The 17,798-nt window shown below is 41.3% G+C and overlaps 1 protein-coding gene across 3 annotated transcripts in view; it reads left to right on the top strand.

Annotated features, from left to right (window-relative positions):
- Nucleotides 1-17,798, top strand: part of LOC123800296 (WASH complex subunit 2) — a 51,698-nt gene that overhangs the window by 12,793 nt on the left and 21,107 nt on the right. For 2 of the 3 annotated variants that reach the window (XM_045809917.2, XM_045809915.2), the window contains exons 8-19: nucleotides 27-74; nucleotides 2,406-2,516; nucleotides 3,058-3,145; nucleotides 3,677-3,748; nucleotides 4,478-4,596; nucleotides 5,060-5,117; nucleotides 6,337-6,396; nucleotides 6,788-6,979; nucleotides 9,144-9,271; nucleotides 10,765-10,851; nucleotides 13,617-13,718; nucleotides 15,641-15,772. In XM_045809917.2, the coding sequence (XP_045665873.2) occupies nucleotides 27-74; nucleotides 2,406-2,516; nucleotides 3,058-3,145; nucleotides 3,677-3,748; nucleotides 4,478-4,596; nucleotides 5,060-5,117; nucleotides 6,337-6,396; nucleotides 6,788-6,979; nucleotides 9,144-9,271; nucleotides 10,765-10,851; nucleotides 13,617-13,718; nucleotides 15,641-15,772 (1,197 nt within the window). The remainder of the gene's footprint in view (nucleotides 1-26; nucleotides 75-2,405; nucleotides 2,517-3,057; nucleotides 3,146-3,676; nucleotides 3,749-4,477; nucleotides 4,597-5,059; nucleotides 5,118-6,336; nucleotides 6,397-6,787; nucleotides 6,980-9,143; nucleotides 9,272-10,764; nucleotides 10,852-13,616; nucleotides 13,719-15,640; nucleotides 15,773-17,798) is intronic. The other variant, XM_045809916.2, reaches the window with a different exon arrangement.

Raw genomic sequence — 17,798 nt, 5'->3', positions numbered from 1 at the left:
AAGCCTTTTTTTTTCTCCCCTTAAAGCAGTCAGATGAAGATTTTGCTAATCATAGTGACAATGATCAAAACCAGGTGAGTCTCATGTACTAAAGTGACTTTGCTTTAAAATTTTAACTGAAGCCTAGCATATATACTAAATATATGCTGAGATTACTTTTGAGGAGAGCTGGATGGGGGGATGGGTGAAATGGGTGAAGGGGATTGTACGAGTAACATATAGAGTTGTTGAATCACTATTTTGTACACCTGAACTAATATAATACTATGTGTTAATTATATTGGAATTAAAACAATAAAAAATTAAATAACAAATTACTTAGAATGACTTATGGGAAAGTAAGGATTTATTCCTTATTTTTACAGCCAATTTTCCATCAAGCATTTCATGTTTTCAGGTTAACTACTGCCTTGTGGTTTTTTGTTTTTTTTTTAGTTTTGCTTTATATTTTATCCTCGTTTTTCTTAGAAAACAAAGAAGTGAAAAACAAAATTGGGAAACAGAGCCTCTAAAAGAAGGCCCAGTTATTCAAGCTGAACTATTTCACATGAATCCCCCTCCCCTATTTTAAAATTTGAAACAATGTAGCAATAAGGTTAAGGAACACTCAAAAGGTACAAATCTAATCCTACTGTCTTAGCACTGCAGTCTTAATTTTTATATGCCTTTCTAAGGATGTATTCTTTTCCTGATATGCATAGTATATTTTCTGCTCTTTTATGTTAACATATTTAAGTATTTTCTTAAATTTTGAATCATTCGTAATTTGCTTTGTGAACTCTCTATTTTAAGCATGGTAATACAGTGATACTTTGGTAGCTTCTAAATTTATATGGGAATTAGTTTATTTCCAGGATTTTATTTTTGAGATAATGCTTCATTTAGTATTCCCATACACAAAAATCCTTTGTTTATGTGAACTGTTTCCTTAGGAATGAGATGGTGTAGAATTAGAGTAAAGGTTCTTGATATTATTGTCTCATTACAGATCATGCATAATGATTTTCCTATAATCTCATCCCTGGGATTATGATTTTTGCTACCGTAATATACGTACAGTGGTATACTGAGATAGTCCCAATTTAAAAAAAATTTTTTTTTAATTTTTAAAAATTTTTATTATGCTATGTTAGTCACCATACAGTACATCCTTAGTTTTTGATGTAGTGTTCCATGATTCATTGTTTGCGTATAACACCAGTGCTCCATGCAATATGTACCCTCCTTAAAACCCATCACTGTCCTACCCCAATCCCCCACCTCCCTCCCCTCTGAAGCCCTCAGTTTGTTTCCCAGGGTTGATAGTCTCTCGTGGTTCATTCCCCCTTCTGTTTACCCCCCCTTCATTCTTCCCTTCCTTCTACCGATCTCCCTAGTATTTCTTATGTTCCATAAATGAGTGAAACCGTATGATAATTGTTTTTTCTCTGCTTGACTTATTTCACTTAGCATAATCTCCTCCAGTCCCGTCCATGTTGAGATGGTCCCAATTTGCATTTCAGTTTCCTAACTGGGAAACTTTTTTCACAAAAATTTTCAACTACCAAATAAAGGATTTCATACTTTTTGGTTGATACTTTTATTTTCCCGGTTGTATTCACAGAGGTGATTTAATAATCGGTCTTTAGAGGATATTTATTTCTGTGAACTTACTATTAAGATTGATAAAGTCAGACTTTTAAATAATACAATACAGTGATTAAAAGCATTGGCCTAACCATTTATTTGTATTGTTAAAGATAGACTGGTTTTGTGTGCCCCAGTGAGCCTCAGGGTTGTAAGGATTAAAGTAACTAATAAAGTGCTTTTAGCATAGTACCTCGCACAGTTTATACAAATGATACCTACCAGTGGCTGCTTTTATAAAAATTAGAACTTCACAGATAAAGCTTAGTTTGAGCCCTCCAGTCCTCATTATCCCACACATTAACTGGTGTGATCTGGGAGTGTAAGTGCTTTTCTTTGCTTTTTCAAATATATCCGTGTCCCTAGAAATGGGGTGGGTGTTTGGGTGGGGGGCAGGGTATCATGCTCAGTTTCTCATTCAACATTTGTTCCACTTGATGCCTTGGATGCCTCTGCAGTTCTTACAGCTTATTCCTTTTAATTACTAGTATTCTTCTCGAGATGAGACAATGCTTATTTAATTTATCATTTCTCCAGTGATGGATGTCTTACATATTTCAGTGTTTATTATTCTGCGTATAGTATTTGCACTGAAAATAAATCTTGTATGTTCTTTGTTCTAGCACATTTATTGCTTTGGGACTTTCGCTGCTTTCACCATCATCATCCCCCTTGTTTGACAGGCTGTCACCGTTTTGCCTATAGGCTAAGTGGCAGTATCTCTTTTTCAGCTTGATGACCTTATCTCCTAGTTCTAATCTCAAGGTTTATACTCTTAGCACATTGCGCAAATGAGTGATGAAGAAGAGGATGATGATGGCTGTGACATTTTCGCTGACTCTGAGAAGGAGGAGGAAGATATTGAGGACATTGAAGAAAATACTAGACCTGTAAGAAAGACTACAGTTAATGCTCTTGACAAGGTTTTAGAAATGGCGCTGAGGACTCATTACTTTTATTGTCATTTATGTTTGTAACTGTCTCATTCTGCGTTATATTGGTACATTTATACTTTTGAAAGTGATGGTTGAGCTTCACTAGTTGCCTCACAAGGACCACTTTCTCTTCCAACTGTTACAGTTTTACAAGTTAGATCATTCAAGTCTATTCAGTTCCAGAGTTTTAAGACCCTAATACTCCTTTCCTTTTCCCACCCTCGGTTCCTCATGGTACTTTTCTTATCTGGCTCTTCCAGGATTAAAGTAAAGTAGTTAAACAAAATAAGCAAATACGGAGCATCTCCCTATGAAGGGAGTCGTGTTTCTCAAGTGATTTGTATAGGGTGCATATGTTTAAATTCATTTAGTTAAATTTTTCATCAGTTCAATCCCTTTGCCTTTGTTTACTTAATTTTGTTAGGTATCAAAAGTAAACTGTACTAGTTTGTGGGTTCCCAAAAAAAGTAAAACTTCTGATCTTTTCTGCCTGTAGAAAAAAAGTAGACCTACGTCATTTGCCGATGAGCTGGCGGCTCGAATCAAAGGGGAGGCCACAAGCCAGGTGGAAGAGGAGCGAACAAGTATGTCATTGAGATGAGTTTACGGGGTTGGGGGGGAAGTGCAGGACCCTGTGCTGGGCTTCACTGGGAGCATGTTTTCCTGTTTAATTTTACTGAGGCATGAGAGGCCTGTTCTTTTTTTGGTTTGTTGACTCTTTGATAACTGAACATTGTGGGACCCCCAAGAAAAAGCACATGTACATATCTGTATAACATTTTATATGCAGTTTCAGGGGATTAATAGATACCCCAGACAATCACAGGCCCCAGATTAGAAATCTCTCAATTAGTATTTACTCTTTATATTTTGACTAAACACAAATGTATTACATCGTATATTCTAGTGACTGAACAGGATGGAATGATGTCAGAATAATTCTTTCAGCTTCAGTGAGGTACTGACTGAAGTCCTAAGGTAGAGCTGAGACGCAGAGTTGAATGTCTTGCTCTTAGCTTCGGAGCCACAAGGGTGACAGACATAAGTGTAAAAAGTTAGTCTATAAATACTAAGGGTAGACTGTGTATGGTTAAAACTGTGAAATACTCTTCAAGCCTTGTCCCCAGGAGAAGCAAAACCTCGGAAGACATTGAAGGAAAAGAAGGAAAGGAAAACTCCCTCAGATGGTAAGCCTTTCCCCTCAATTCTGTTATCTTAGGAGGTCCTCGATTCAGGAATATCATTTTCGTAATTCCTAGAATTCCACTTTAAATGCCGACAAACGGGGTCTGTCTCTATTCTCATTTCCAAAACATTTAAAAGTATGCTTTGGGATGCTGGGAGGAGAGTTGGGTGTGCAGCCACAATGCTGTAAGGATTTGAATTAAAAAGTTTTATAGCGATCGTTAACTGTCCTTCTAGAATTTTCCTGGAGGAATAGAAACTAGGGATCTCTAGCATTTCTTTTCTATAAAGAATATATCAGAGCCTTTCATATTTAACAGTAACATCCATTACATTCCTCCTTGTGACTGTGTCAGTCTGCAGATCTTTGTTCAATCTGCCCTTCCTTCTCCCAGATTCTTGGCGGGGTAGGTCTTAAAGGCAATTGAATCAGGTACTTGCTTCCAGAGAAACAAGTCTAGATGAAAGGGATCGCCTACAGAATTCACCTTGCTTCAGACATTTACAGAGTTAAGGGTGGGAACCCAGAGAGCCTTTTAAGGGGTTCGTTGGACGGTTAAGTGACTTGTGTGTGAAATTCCTCAGCCTGCTGGCCCTGAAGTACTCCTGTTACATATGGTTAGATAACTCCATGCCAGTCTTGGAGATGTTGTTAAAGGCTAACCCTGGAAGTTTGAGTTCCAAACCCATCTTTAACTCTCCCTCCAAAACATTCCCTTTCTGCTTGTTAGATGAAGAGGACAACTTATTTGCACCCCCCAAGCTGACTGATGAAGATTTCTCCCCATTTGGCTCTCAAGGGGGCCTGTTCAGTGGAGGGAAGGGACTTTTCGATGATGACGATGAGGAGGTGAGTCCGTGGTAATGAGTGAAGCTCTCCCTAGTTGTGTCATGCGTCCACAATTAGTAGGGAAAAAAAATGGCTTCTTAGATTGCAGGTTGCTTCTGCTTTCTCATAGTTTGGGAGATTTTGAACTAAGAATCACAAAGTGAGAAAATACTGTATCCTGATGCCCTTTGTTAGGTGGAGAGTGGATGTGAGAGTGTTTATAGTGAATAATTTACTTGATCAGGTGGTCGTTCCTTGCCTTGTCTGTTTTCTTCTTCCATGTTTGTATTTAATTCCTGGATAGACCTAAACTATTTAAGGGTCTGATTTTGCCATAGTTTTCACTTTGGAACTAAATTTCTGGCAGAACAGTAAATATGTATCTTTAAACTTTACAAGGTACTTTTCTTTAGAAATCCTCAAATGCAGCTACATTTTCCTTTGCTTTTTTGAAATTTCGTGTCCTGTACTTTATCGCAACCAGGGTGACCTCTTCACAGAAGCCCCTCAGGATCGGGAAGCTCAACCCTCTGTTAGTGCCGGTAAGCTTGGATTGAGGCTGACTCTTCTTATTCGTGAACAGAATTCCAAAAACTGTTAATTTCTCAGTAGGACATGGGACCCCTGAAGTTATTTCCAAGCCTTGCTTCTTTGTTAGGCAGAAAGCGGTTTTGCTTGCCTTGGTTTAGTTAAGAGCAGCTCATTTTCACTAATTTATGTCTTGGAAAAGACAAAAGTACCATCTGTAAACCCACATCAGAGTTTTGTCTCTTTTTTAAAATTTTAAAAATTTTTTATTTTTTTTAAAACACTTTAAAATTTAAATTCAATTAACATATAATACGTTATTGATTTCAGAGGTACAGGCCTATGATTCATCAGTCTTATATAATACCCACTGCTTGGTATATCACATGCCCTCCTTTGTCTCTTTCTTAATAGAGAATTCATAAAAAGTCAAACAGGAAAAGCACTCTGTAGCAGTGTTGAGGATGTTTTAATTTAATCATGTTTGATTCAAAAAAGCACTTCCAGAGTTGTGCACATAAATTGGAGGTCAGTAATTGCATTGTCTGGTGTACATCAGAATCATCTGTGGTGCACACATGAAAAAGAAAAAAAAAAACTTGACAAATTTTATTCCATTAGGTATGTGGTAGTTCTTGGGATTTGGGAATGAGTTAATTGAAGTGAGCAGTCTCCTTGGGCCGCCAGTCATCAGATTTTGGACTCGCTGTGATGCTGGCTGGCTGGATGTCCTGCCGTTCCTGCTCTCTACTTTCTGGCATCAGTGGATGCTAGTTTCCCTCCTTAACTGTTACTGTCTTGATTTTTGTTGTTGTTGATATTTCACATTTTTTGCTGTTCTCTTCTACCTGCTGGTTCTCCAGTTGGAATGCACAGAGCCCTAACTGTTACCGAGCCCTGCTTGCTCTGCCTCTGCCTTCTCTTCTGTGCTTGACCCCTTCCTCGGCCTCTCCAGCCCACCCCAGTGCTTGTTTGACCATACTCAAGGTGATCGTCCGTGGGAATCACAGCTTAGATTATATTAGTACCATGAAAAAAGTACGGCAGGTAGAAAGAAGACTGAGCTATAAGGCTAAGGAGTTTTAAAATGGTTGTTTTAGGAAAAAGTAGTTTTAAAAGGTCTCCAATTAGCGATGTATTGTGTTGTACACTCTTACTATTTCAGTAAGGTGCATTTAACAAGAAAAGTCATCTTTTCTGAAGTGGTTATTTTTTTTTCTTTCTCATTTTTAGTGTCTTCATCCTCCAAACCTGGAAAGAAAATCCCAGCAGGAGCTGTTTCTGTATTTTTAGGTATCATGACTTAGGGTTTGTTTTTTAAAAACCAAACAAGTACTGTTTTGTAATTCTTTAAAATTGTCCTCTAAGTGCCAGCTGAAGAGTAGGAGGAGCTTCAGAGGGAAACAAGTAGCCTACAGGAAGAGCTCATTCATTGGTGTTAGCTCATATTCTTTTAGAAGTCAGTGGCCTTGGACTTCCTTGTGTTTTAGTGACCAGGTGATTGGCATCGTGGGATGTTCTGTAGCAATAAAGGATGGGGATTATTTGGTCCTGTTAATGTGTTTTGTGGATGAACTGAAAATGTTCTTGGTGGGTGGTCCTTTTTTTTTTTTCCTCTCTGTAAAGTCGGGAGACCCACCCACATTGGCTCACAACTGTGGCTGTCCTGTCCCTCCACCCACAGGGGACACTGATGTGTTTGGTGCCACCTCTGTTCCATCACTGAAGGAGCCCCAGAAGCCCAAGGAGCCCCAGAAGCCTGAGCAGCCCACTCCAGGGAAAAGCCCGTACCCTCCAGCACCTGCTGGCCTCTTTGATGATGATGATGACGACGATGACTTTTTTGCGGCATCCTGCAGCAAGCCTTCCAAAACAGGTACCTCTTCCAGCCTCTTTTTCCGGGAATTGAGCCAGGGAGAGAATGTTGACCTGAAAAGGACATGGAGCTTGTCAGGTTCTCTGTGTCTTCCAGTGACAGGATCCCTCCTCAAGCATTCCTATTATAGAGTGTCATCTTGGCTTCCATAGTCATGGGGCCTTGGGGGCTCTGTTTTCTGAACCAATCTTTCCTGCTTTGGAAACTAATTACTAGGATTATCTGCCCTATGGAGAGCTAAAATCTGTTCCCCTGTAATACCTGCTGAAGATTTCTGGTTGTGACGTTTCTGGAGTTACAGAGGAAATTTTAATCACACTTCCTTCTGGCAGCTCTTAGTAAATTGTGTGAGCAGAATGCCACGTGTTAGCTGTTCAGTTCCCAGCTTCTCTTCTCTGTGCCAGAAAGCCCACATAACCTTGACCTTTCTTATATAGCAGGGTTTTCAGCCCCTTGCCTTTCTTCTCCCCTCAAATTTAAGCCCACATGTTCATGAAGTCACCCTTCTTAATTAGTCGTTTATGTGCAGAGGACTGTCCTGGGACTCTTGTCAGAATGCAGATTCACATTCAGGGGGTGTGGGGTGGGGCCTGTGATTCTTTTTTTTTTTTTTTTTTTTTAAAGATTTTATTTATTTACTCAACAGAGATAGAGACAGCCAGCGAGAGAGGGAACACAAGCAGGGGGAGTGGGAGAGGAAGAAGCAGGCTCATAGCGGAGGAGCCCGATGTGGGGCTCGATCCCACAACGCCGGGATCACGCCCTGAGCCGAAGGCAGACTCTTAACCGCTGTGCCACCCAGGGGCCCCAAGGGACCTGTGATTCTGCATTTCTAACAGGCTCCCTGGGGGGCAGAGATTGCTGGTCTGGCCACTAAGTGTTGGTGGCTTTCTGGAAAAGAAGGATAGACTACTAGGTGCACACAGTTTCCAGCAACATGAGAAGAGGACTCCTTCTTCTAAAGACTAGATGGACCAGGATTCAGTGAGAAACACATTCTCTGGACTTAGCTCCTTTTCCAGTGGTAAATGTGAGAAGTAAGGATAGAAGCAGAAACCTGAGAGAATTCATCACCTAGTTATTTTAGAAAGCGTGCAAATGGATGCATGAAACACTCAGATCTAGGCCGACTAAAATGACAGTGAATAAAGGTGGTTGTGCGTCTCTTGGCCTGGAAGGACTCTCACCTAGTGGATATTGGTGGGAACTGATTTAGAATCACAAATAAGTTGGCAGCTGCTGCTCTCCTGGGTCATTCCCAAGTCAGTGTCCTCATTTCAGTGACACACACCCCATTCTGCACAGCAGGGCTCGTGGTAGTGAAAGGCTGGAAACTGCCCTGGTACTGACCAGTAGGGTCAATTATGGTCTCTTGTTCAGTGGAATTTGGTGAAGTGTAACAAAAGATGAAGTCTGTGTACGTTGACATACGAAAGATTCTGTAGGTACATTAAGTGAAAAACATAAATCATAAGAAATATTATTAGAGTTATCATTTATCGCCTTATTTATGCATTACCAAAATGAGTGCGTCAGTATAATCTTTGGGGGAATTAGATGTGCATTTTAAACTGTTCCCGATGGCTGTCTTGTTTGGGTGGGCAGGTGAGGTTATGGGGGAGATTTCAATATTAGCTTTTCTGTGTCTTTGTAGTTTGACTTTCAATTTTTATTTATTTTTTATTTTTAAAAAAGATTTTATTTTTAAGTAATCTCCACACCCAACATGGAGCTTGAACTCACAACCCCGAGATCAAGAGCCACATGCTCTACTGCTGACCCAGCGAGGCGCCCCAGTAGTTTGACTTTTTAAAAGGGGGAGCCAATCCCCACTTCTCAGATTCCTAGGGTGGTTTCTTCTTAAATGATCTTTCTTTCTTTAGGTCTCTATTTACCTTTGATGCCAGTCCAAGCGAGTCTAAGCTTAGGACTCTGCTGCTTGGATGAGTGTGTGAGCCAGGTGGTTAAACCACTGGTCCTGTGTTTCATTTGAGCTGCTCTTGTGTTCTTTGAAAAATTCCAACTTGATACTGTTTCATAACTAATCAAAAAATAATATTCTTTTTCTATTTATTCCTTGGGAGGGAAGAATTTTTAATCTATGAATTTAGTGGTGGGAGTTTTGACTTGAGTATAATTTCCTGCTGTGGTATCTCTTCTAAAGACAAAGTTAAATCCACTGCCAATATCTTTGATGATGAGGAAGGAGATCTGTTCAAAGAAAAAGCAGCTGCTTTGCGAGAAGCCACTGTGAATCGGACAGATGAAAATAAAGCAAAGGCAGAGAAGAAGGTGAGCAGGAAGGAAACTTAATTTGTTAAGCCTCGTTAAGTGTTGATTTGGGGCATCTTGTCAGTTTGTCTGGAATCCAGAGGGAAGTGGTGTTTCTTTTCAGGTGTACAGTGAAGAACTTTAATCGTACAGCAAGGTGAAAAGAATGCAGCGAACACCCAAATACCTACCACCTAGACTGAGCAGTTGTCGGACTTCGCCATGCTCAGTGTTTTTTTACCTGCATCGATGATCTGTTCTTGAACCAGTTATCATGTTAAGTGGTACAAAAGAATGGTTTTCCAGTTCTCTCATTTCTTCTACATTAGCTAACATTTTTCCAAACAGAACTGAAGAGCTTGCTTTCCCCTTTCTTTCCTGCTTTTTAAGTTAGCACTATAGGATTATGGGTTCTCTGTTCAACCTATTATAAACCATTAGCATCATTGTTCTTGTTTGTTTGTTTTAAATGAAGCTGTATTTGGCCAGCAGGATGCATCCCCATCAGCCTCTAAGCTCTTGCGGCTGCTGTCCCTTTCCTTGGTATCCTGCATAGCTTGAACTGTCCTCTTACTTTCTCTCTCTTTTTTTTAAGTTTATTTGTTTGTTTATTTGGAGATTATTTATCTCACAGAGAGAGCGTGTACACACATGTGCATGAGTGGGTGGAGCAGAGGGAGAGAGAGAATCTGAAGCGGACTCCCCCTAAGCATGGAGCCCGACACAGGGCTCGATCCCAGGACCCTGAGATCATGACCTGAGCCTAAATCAAGACTCGGATGCTTAACTGACTGAGCCAGTCAGGCACCCCTGTTTATTTATTTAGTAATCTCTGTGCTCGCTTCGGCCGCACATATACTAAAATTTATTTAGTAATCTCTGTACCCAGTGTGGGGCTCGAACTCATGACCCTGAGATCAAGAGTTGCATGCTCTTCGAGTTGAGCCAGCCAAGTGCCCTGATCATCCTCTTTCTGAAGCACCTCTGTGTGTCCTTTCTATGAAACCCTGACCTTCCCACTGCCGACCACCTGTGTCCCACCATTGAGAACCTGGCAGGCCCCTAGGGCTGGCTCGCCTTCCTCTGCTGGCTCTAACTGTGCACGTCCCATTTGTGTTCTGAATACCCTGATCCACCAGTGTGCCCTCTGGCTTAACTTGTTTTTCTCTTCTCAGGCGGTTCCCTCTGCCCGGAGTGTCCTTGCTTGTACCATCTCCTGTGTCCAGGCTTTTTGTCTGTCCTGAGAAATTTACTTTATTGAGGAACTATTTCTTTCTCCTTTCTTAACTTATACCAGTTTTTAAATTCTTTCTCATGATTCTTCTTTTGCATTAATTCTTTGTACACGTTTAAGGTCCGCGGCATCTTTATTTCCCTGGCACATGGCCTGCTGCCTTAATCCTAGCGGAGACTCAGTCTGTTTTCCAAATGAATGTTTGAATAAACCCTCATTTCCAGTTATCTTGGTTGTTAACTCTCAGTTTTTTGTTTTTGTTTTTTGTTTTCCAACAAAGGTTACCGTTCCATCCAGCAAAAATCCCAAGCTCTTGCCAGAAACAAAGACTCAAAAAGGTTTATTTTCAGATGAAGATGACTCTGAGGTACGGAATTCTGTTTCTGAGTTCTGGGAACTCGTCCTTGGATATGATAAAATATTTCTAAATCAGGATTTTTCAGTAGAGGTATAAGACCTTCTATAAAATGCTTTCTTTGAAATTAATGTTTTGAGAACACATGGTGTTTAGAAAGCAGTATGTGTAGTAATACTTTTCACTGTTGGGTTTGAATCCAGTGCATCTCCTGGGAGAAAAATGCTGTCTTCAGGATGCTCAAATTTAAGGCTCTTTGTTGATCCACAATGCAGTGAGGTGCTTGTACCAGAACAGAAATCAACACACTGTTTCCTTTCTCAGTCTCACTGAATAATGGGCTTAGTGCCATATGGTATGTATCCTGGCATAACCTTGTATCTTCTGACCAGTAACGGTTTGTGTTCCGGGAGTGCTTGTAGACAACCTCGATCCTTGAGGGTTCCTGTCTGGAAGCATCTTTCTAGGGGAACAACACCCCTCTCAGAAGTGTCACTGCTCTGACTCCACAGGCTGAGGTCCCTTCGGAACCGATTTCAGGCTGGGCCTTTAGGGGGTCAGAGACCTGTCTGAGAATGTAATGGGCAGTCATAAATACCCTTCACAGAAAAATATAGGGACATGGCAGAAATTTACGTGTAATTTCAAGAAATTGTGAACTCTGGATTAAGCTTTTTTGGTTACTTTGCACTAACAGCCAGGATGGACGTACAACTCTTTGGAAGTGGAGTGACTGCCATTGATGTAAATAAAACCCGTGAGGCTTATATTTCATTGACGGCCAGTGTACAGAAGATAGGAATTAACCAAACTCCAGTTAAGCCAAACTCCCGACACATGAGCACGGCATGGTGGGGCCTCGCACTCTGGTCTCATCCTGCGCTCTCAGCTTCCGCATCCTCAAGCACACCTCCACTGACTCGTGCCTTCTGGGAGAGCTCTTCCCAGAGTCTGGATGCCTTGCTTCCTTACTTTCTTCAGTTTTTTTGAGGCTTCTCCTGACGATTCTTTGCATGCTTGCAAGCCTGCTAGCACTCGCCACACTGCACTCCTTGCCTTCTCTTCTGCTTGGTTGTTCTCCACGATATGTGTTGCCATGTGACATTTCATGTGTGCTTGTTCATTATCTCAGTCCCGACTAGAATAAGCTCCGTGAGGGCAGGACGTTTGTTTCCTCCTCGTACCTCTAACATTTAGGCCAATGCTTGGCACTTGATAAGCCAATGGTATTTGTCGACTACATGAAAAAACCAAATGTGAGCAATTTCAGTGACTTAAAAGGTGTTCCAGTTCCTTATTACTGTGAAATAAATCACTCCCGAACTTAGTGGCTTCAAACACCAGTAAGTTTTATTATCTCGTATGGTTCTAGAACTGGACTGGGTTCAGCCAGGCACTTGTCAGTTAGGGTCTCTCATGTGGTTCTCGTCTGAAGGTGGCTGGGCTGAGAATCTTCTCACTCCTATGGCTGGTAGCTGGGAGGAAAGACTCAAACAGCTGGGGCTCCAGAGGCACCCCTCTCTATCTCTATGTGGTCTCCTAGCGTGGCAACTGCAGGGAACATGGGTTCTTACGTGGTGGCACGGGGCTTCAGCGTGATATTCCCCAGAGAACTGTGCAGAGGCTATATTGCTTTTTGTAACCTAGCTTCGGAAGTCAGCATGGTCAGGGTAGTCATAGAGGCTCGCCAAGATTCCAGGGCAGGGATGCAAACTCTATTTTTTCATGGTAGGAGTGTATAAGAATCTGCAGGCAGGTTTCACAGTCACCACCAAAGGTTTTGTCCTGTGGCATTGTCCTAGATTGTTTTTATTGGATACTTTGGGGTGCTTAGGTAAGGAAAAGTGAAACGAAGAAATCTTTCCGTAAGTGAAATCTTGCCAATCTGTAAAAAATGCAGGAGAGGCATGGGAGCCTGTAGCTCCCCCCATGTGGCCTCTTTACCTCAACAGACCTGTGGGACTCCACGGGGTCCAGGTGAATCCGCTGGGCTGAGAAGAGTGCTTCTCAGTTAATGAATTCATTAGGTCTGTGTTTGAGAGTAGGCGTTGATGCCATAATAAAAGAAATTATCTGGAGAGGTCTCAGGAACTGTGTTCTTGTCCTACTTAATTGTCTGGCCCTTGGCTGTTGATGTTTCTGTCCTAAGGGAATAGGTGTCCTATTTTATGTTTCTAGTTCATGCAGCTCCGTTTGCATCATAGGCAGACACTGTTGCATTTCGAAAGTTTCTTCAGAGTCTACTAGATCTTTTGCAACCTCTCTTAGCTGTAGTTCAGGTAGAATATGAAACATTGTGAAATAAAATCCGAATTCGTATTTATTTGGAAGAAATAGTATCATACGTTTATAAGGGGAGAGAAGGGTGTTGGTAAATAAAACAGAGTCATAGATGCAGTAATTTGGGAATCTGGCCTCTGCTTCCATTATTGAATCTGTTTAATTGTTCCGATTCTTTGGACAAAAAAAGGAAGTCCCCGTTACTTTTTTAGCGTGATAAGAGATCGATTGGAACATGTCGTCCATGTGGGAGTTTACAAACCTCAGAGTTCCAGGGAGGCCACTGGAGTTCCACGTGGGCCTCTTCCTTCTCACACGCGGGGGGTTGTGGGACACCCATTGGGCAAACTGACACGTGTTCTCAGCCAGCTTCCCTCTCACAGGGAGACCTAGACTCACGCAGCCATCATGCTATGGTCTTCAGTGTTTTAGATTTAACTGACTCTTTAGAAGCTGATCTGTCTTGTTCACCAGGAACTTTAATCTTGATCCAACAGGATTTGTTTTCTTCTCAAAATGTGAGTAAGGCAAAGGATGCATCTCCCCTGCCTGGCAAACTCGCCACGTCGGTCTCGCTTTTTGATGATGAAGACGAAGAGGTAAACGGCGTTATTGCAGTGCAAGATAAATAAGTGTTTGCTGAGTAGAAAACCATTGCCGATGTCGCTTTAGAGTCGGAAGCTCATACAGTAGAACAAGGTGGTAGAGAGGCTGTCAAACTATCTGAGGCTCATGTAACAAAAAAATTTTTTTGTCTCTGACTCCTTCCTTGACTCCTAGCTGTACAGTGGGCAGGACGTGAGATGATTATTATTTTTAAAGATTTTATGTATCTGAGAGAAAGAGTGTGCGCATATGCACAAGTTGTGGGGGGGAAGGGGCAGAGGGAGAGGGAGAAGCAGACTCCCCGCTGAGTAGGGAGCCCGCCGTGGGGCTCGGTTCCAGGACCCCGGGATCATGACCTGAGCTGAGGACAGACGCTTAACTGACTGAGCCACCCAGGTGCTCCATGGACATTGGATTCTTGACCCAGCTCTTAGGGAAGGCTTTTTAGATATCATTCTTAAAATCTGCCTTTAAGAAATACTTTTCAGAGGATGGATCTTTGTTATACCTAATGACCTATGAGAATGTCTTAGATAAAGCGCAAATAGAGAGGAGAAGACAGCTATGTCCTCACCTTGTTTTTCTTCCCTACCCTGGATAAGAGAGCAAAGTGGGGGAAGGAAATAAGAGGGAAGACAAACGAAACCTTCCCTCTTACGCAGTACTGTGCAGTGGCCAAGCTCATGGGCGTTGGCACCAGGCCCCTGCATTCACCTGCTAATCAGGGACCTTGGGCAAGTAACTTCCCAAATCTTATATGGCTTAATATGTGGAGTCATTGTGGTGGCTGAAACAACTCATGTACAGCTCTTGGTACTATACCTGGCACATAGTAAGTGCTTAGGAAATGTTCACTGTTGTCATGAGAAGCTCCATCGGGTGCCAGTTTATTTTTCTCATGGCCTTTCCTACCTTCCCACACTCTGCTTAAAGGCTCCCTTGATCAAATCTTTACATTTCAGGACTATTCACCTGCTGTAGTGTATTGTTAAGAGTGTTTTTCTGTCTGACTTGGGTTCAGGCCCTCTGATGATTTTATTTCCATTACCTTAATGAAAATACTTTAATAGATACTTTTGGAATGTTTGACAATACAAAAATCGACAAATGCTATTGAACCTATGAGAATCAGCTCTTTAGTAGGCCAGTGATTTTATTTAGTAAACTATTTCTTTTTTTTTTTTTTTTAAAGATTTTAATTATTTATGTGACAGAGAGACAGTCAGCGAGAGAGGGAACACAGCAGGGGAGTGGGAGAGGAAGAAGCAGGCTCCTAGCGGAGGAGCCCGATGTGGGACTCGATCCCGGAACACCGGGATCACGCCCTGAGCCGAAGGCAGACGCTTAACAACTGAGCCACCCAGGCGCCCCTAGTAAACTATTTCTTATGTTTGTATCATCTCTTTAAAATTAACCAGAAACACAAGCCATGCCTTCTCTGGGTCCCAGGTGTGTGTCTTTTGTAGGTGAGAGATTGGAGAAAGCTCCCAGTTTCTCTCTGTTAATTCATGGCTCTGCTTTCTAATTCATAGAAAGGTGTGCAAGTTGTTGGCTGTCACACGGGCTGGACTGCTCTCACTGATGAGCATGGAGAGGCCACCCGCAGCAGGCCTGAGTGGGGCCAGGTTTCCTCCTATTTCTGTGACCTTGTCCTCCTCCTGCTCCCTCCTGAGTGTTTTCCGTTTGAATTCCATGTGGTCTGTTTCCCTTCTGTTGATGGAGAATACAGTTAGAGAAGATTATAGACCATTTTAGGGTTATATGTAAGAGAGAAGTGGGATTTACTGGCATTCCCTTAAGGTGTTATATATATTCTGTACTTGACTTATTCTCTAACAAGTTGAATGGAAGATTGTCCTGTTTTTTGTTTTATGTGTATGAAGTTGTCATACTCTTCTGCCATTTGTTTTTCCAGGATAATCTTTTTGGGGCAACAGCTGCTAAGAAGCAGTCATCATCACTTTTAACTCAGAGCCAAGAAAAAGCAAAACCGACTGAGCCCTCCAGAAAAAAAGCATCTGCCTTGTTGTTCAGCAGTGATGAGGAGGTGGGTTGAAAGTTTCTCCTGGAGAAGAGCAGGAGGTTGTTTGATGGAATTTAAGAGTTACGGCTATCCTAAACATTTTTCTTCTAACCTGTTTTATATGCAGTGAAGTTAGTCACCAAAGACCATGTTCACAAAACTGTCTCTTTTTTTTCTTGAAGAAAAATATTTAGTATAGTATATTAACTTAAAGATTAATGTTTTCAGAACAGTTGAGAATAAAATAAATATGCCCCTCAAATTATAATATATGCCAATTCAAATGAGTTAGGACTATTTTATATTGTTAAATGATCATTATGTTTCATTAATCAAGAACTGTAGCCAGACATGGTAGGAATATCCTATGCAAGTTTAACTCCTTTTTTGTGAGTCTTAACAATATGTTTATCTGCTCTCTAGATACAAATTAGCAAAGCCAGTAGCGAATATGGTTTAGCTGCTGATTTAGGTGTATAGAAAAAGACCTTAAATATAATATTACAAACCCTGAGCATTAAAAATCTTCCTGCATTACAATAATTGCTTTTCTTTATTTTAACACTGAGGCAAGTTATGAGGGTATGATGTGGATGGAGAAATTATAGGCATATTAATGTTTTTTTATTAGAAGCAACTTATAACGATACAACATAATTTGCTTTTTCTACTCAAACATACAAATTTATGATGGATTTTCCACTTTTTTTCTTTTTAGTATTGCTAGTGGTTGTTCTCCCTGTACTAATGGCCAACTATCTGTTGAATTTTTCCTACATAGTATTATAGTGGTTCAGGGAAAATAAAAATACAATTGACTTTTGAAGAATGTGGGGATTAGGGTTACTGACCTCCTCTGAAGTTGAAAATTGACATAAAACTTTGGTCTCTCCAAAAACTTAACTACTAATAGCCTGCTGTTGACCAGAAGCCTTACTGATGATATAAATCGTTGGTTAACACATATTTTATATGTTATATGTACACATGTATTATGCACTGTATTCCTACAATAAAGCAAGCTAGAGAAAAGACAATGTTGGGACGCCTGGGTGGCTCAGTTGGTTAAGCATGTGCCTTCAGCTCAAGTCATGATCCCAGGGTCCTGGGATCAAATCCCGCATCGGGCTCCTTGCTCAGTAGGGACCGTGCCTTCTCCCTCTGCCCGCTGTTCCCCCTGCTTGTGTGCTCTCTCTGACAAATAAATAAATAAAATCTTTAAAAAAAAAAAAAAGTTGAGATCATAAGGAAGGGAAAATACATTTACAGTACTATACATATATTTATTGAAAAAAATCCACATGCAGTTCAAATCCATGTTGTTCAAGGGTCAATCGTATTAGCTAAAGCTGGGAACAACAGTACTTGCTGAGTAAAGATAACCAGGATTCTAGAAGAGTGGCTCTCAACCTTGGCTACCCATTGGAATTACCTGGAGAACTTTAAAAGAGTACTTTTACTTAATTCCACTACTGTAGATTCTGAATTAAGTGGTTTGGTATATGGCCTGTCACTGGAATTTTCTAAAGCTCTCTTGGCAGAGCCTCACTACACTAGAGGAACACTTCTCAAACCATGACATGTCAAGAAATTGCCTGGGCATCCTGTTATGAATGTAGGGTCTAATTTAGAAAGTCTGAGCTGGAACCAGAATTCTGTATAACATATGCTGCTGCTTGTGGACCCCACTTTGCTTTGCGAAACTCTATAGAGAACAAAGGACCACTTAAGGAAGTGTTCGAGAGTTCCTGTGTTTGAAGAGCATAGCCAGGTGGGATTCCCTTAATGCTTTCTAAAGGTCAGATTCAGACTTCTGTGGTGTAAGGGTCATTAGCAGCTTTTTTTTTTTTTTTTTAAGATTTTATTTATTTATTTGACAGAGAGAGCAAGCAAGCACAAGCAGGGGGAGTGGCAGAGGCAGAGGGAGAAGCAGGCTCCCTACTCAGCAGGCAGCCCAACACAGGGCTAGATTCCAGGACCCTGGGATCATGACCCGAGCCCAAAGGCAGATGCTTAACCAGCTGAGCCACCCAGACACCCCACTAGCAGC

The sequence above is a fragment of the Ursus americanus genome, chromosome 6 (assembly GCF_024610735.1).
Source record: "Ursus americanus isolate L20-20 chromosome 6, mUrsAme1.1.p, whole genome shotgun sequence".
NCBI lineage: Eukaryota > Metazoa > Chordata > Mammalia > Carnivora > Ursidae > Ursus > Ursus americanus.
Note: the sequence above shows the minus strand (reverse complement) of the source record. Positions and strands in the feature narration are given on the sequence as shown.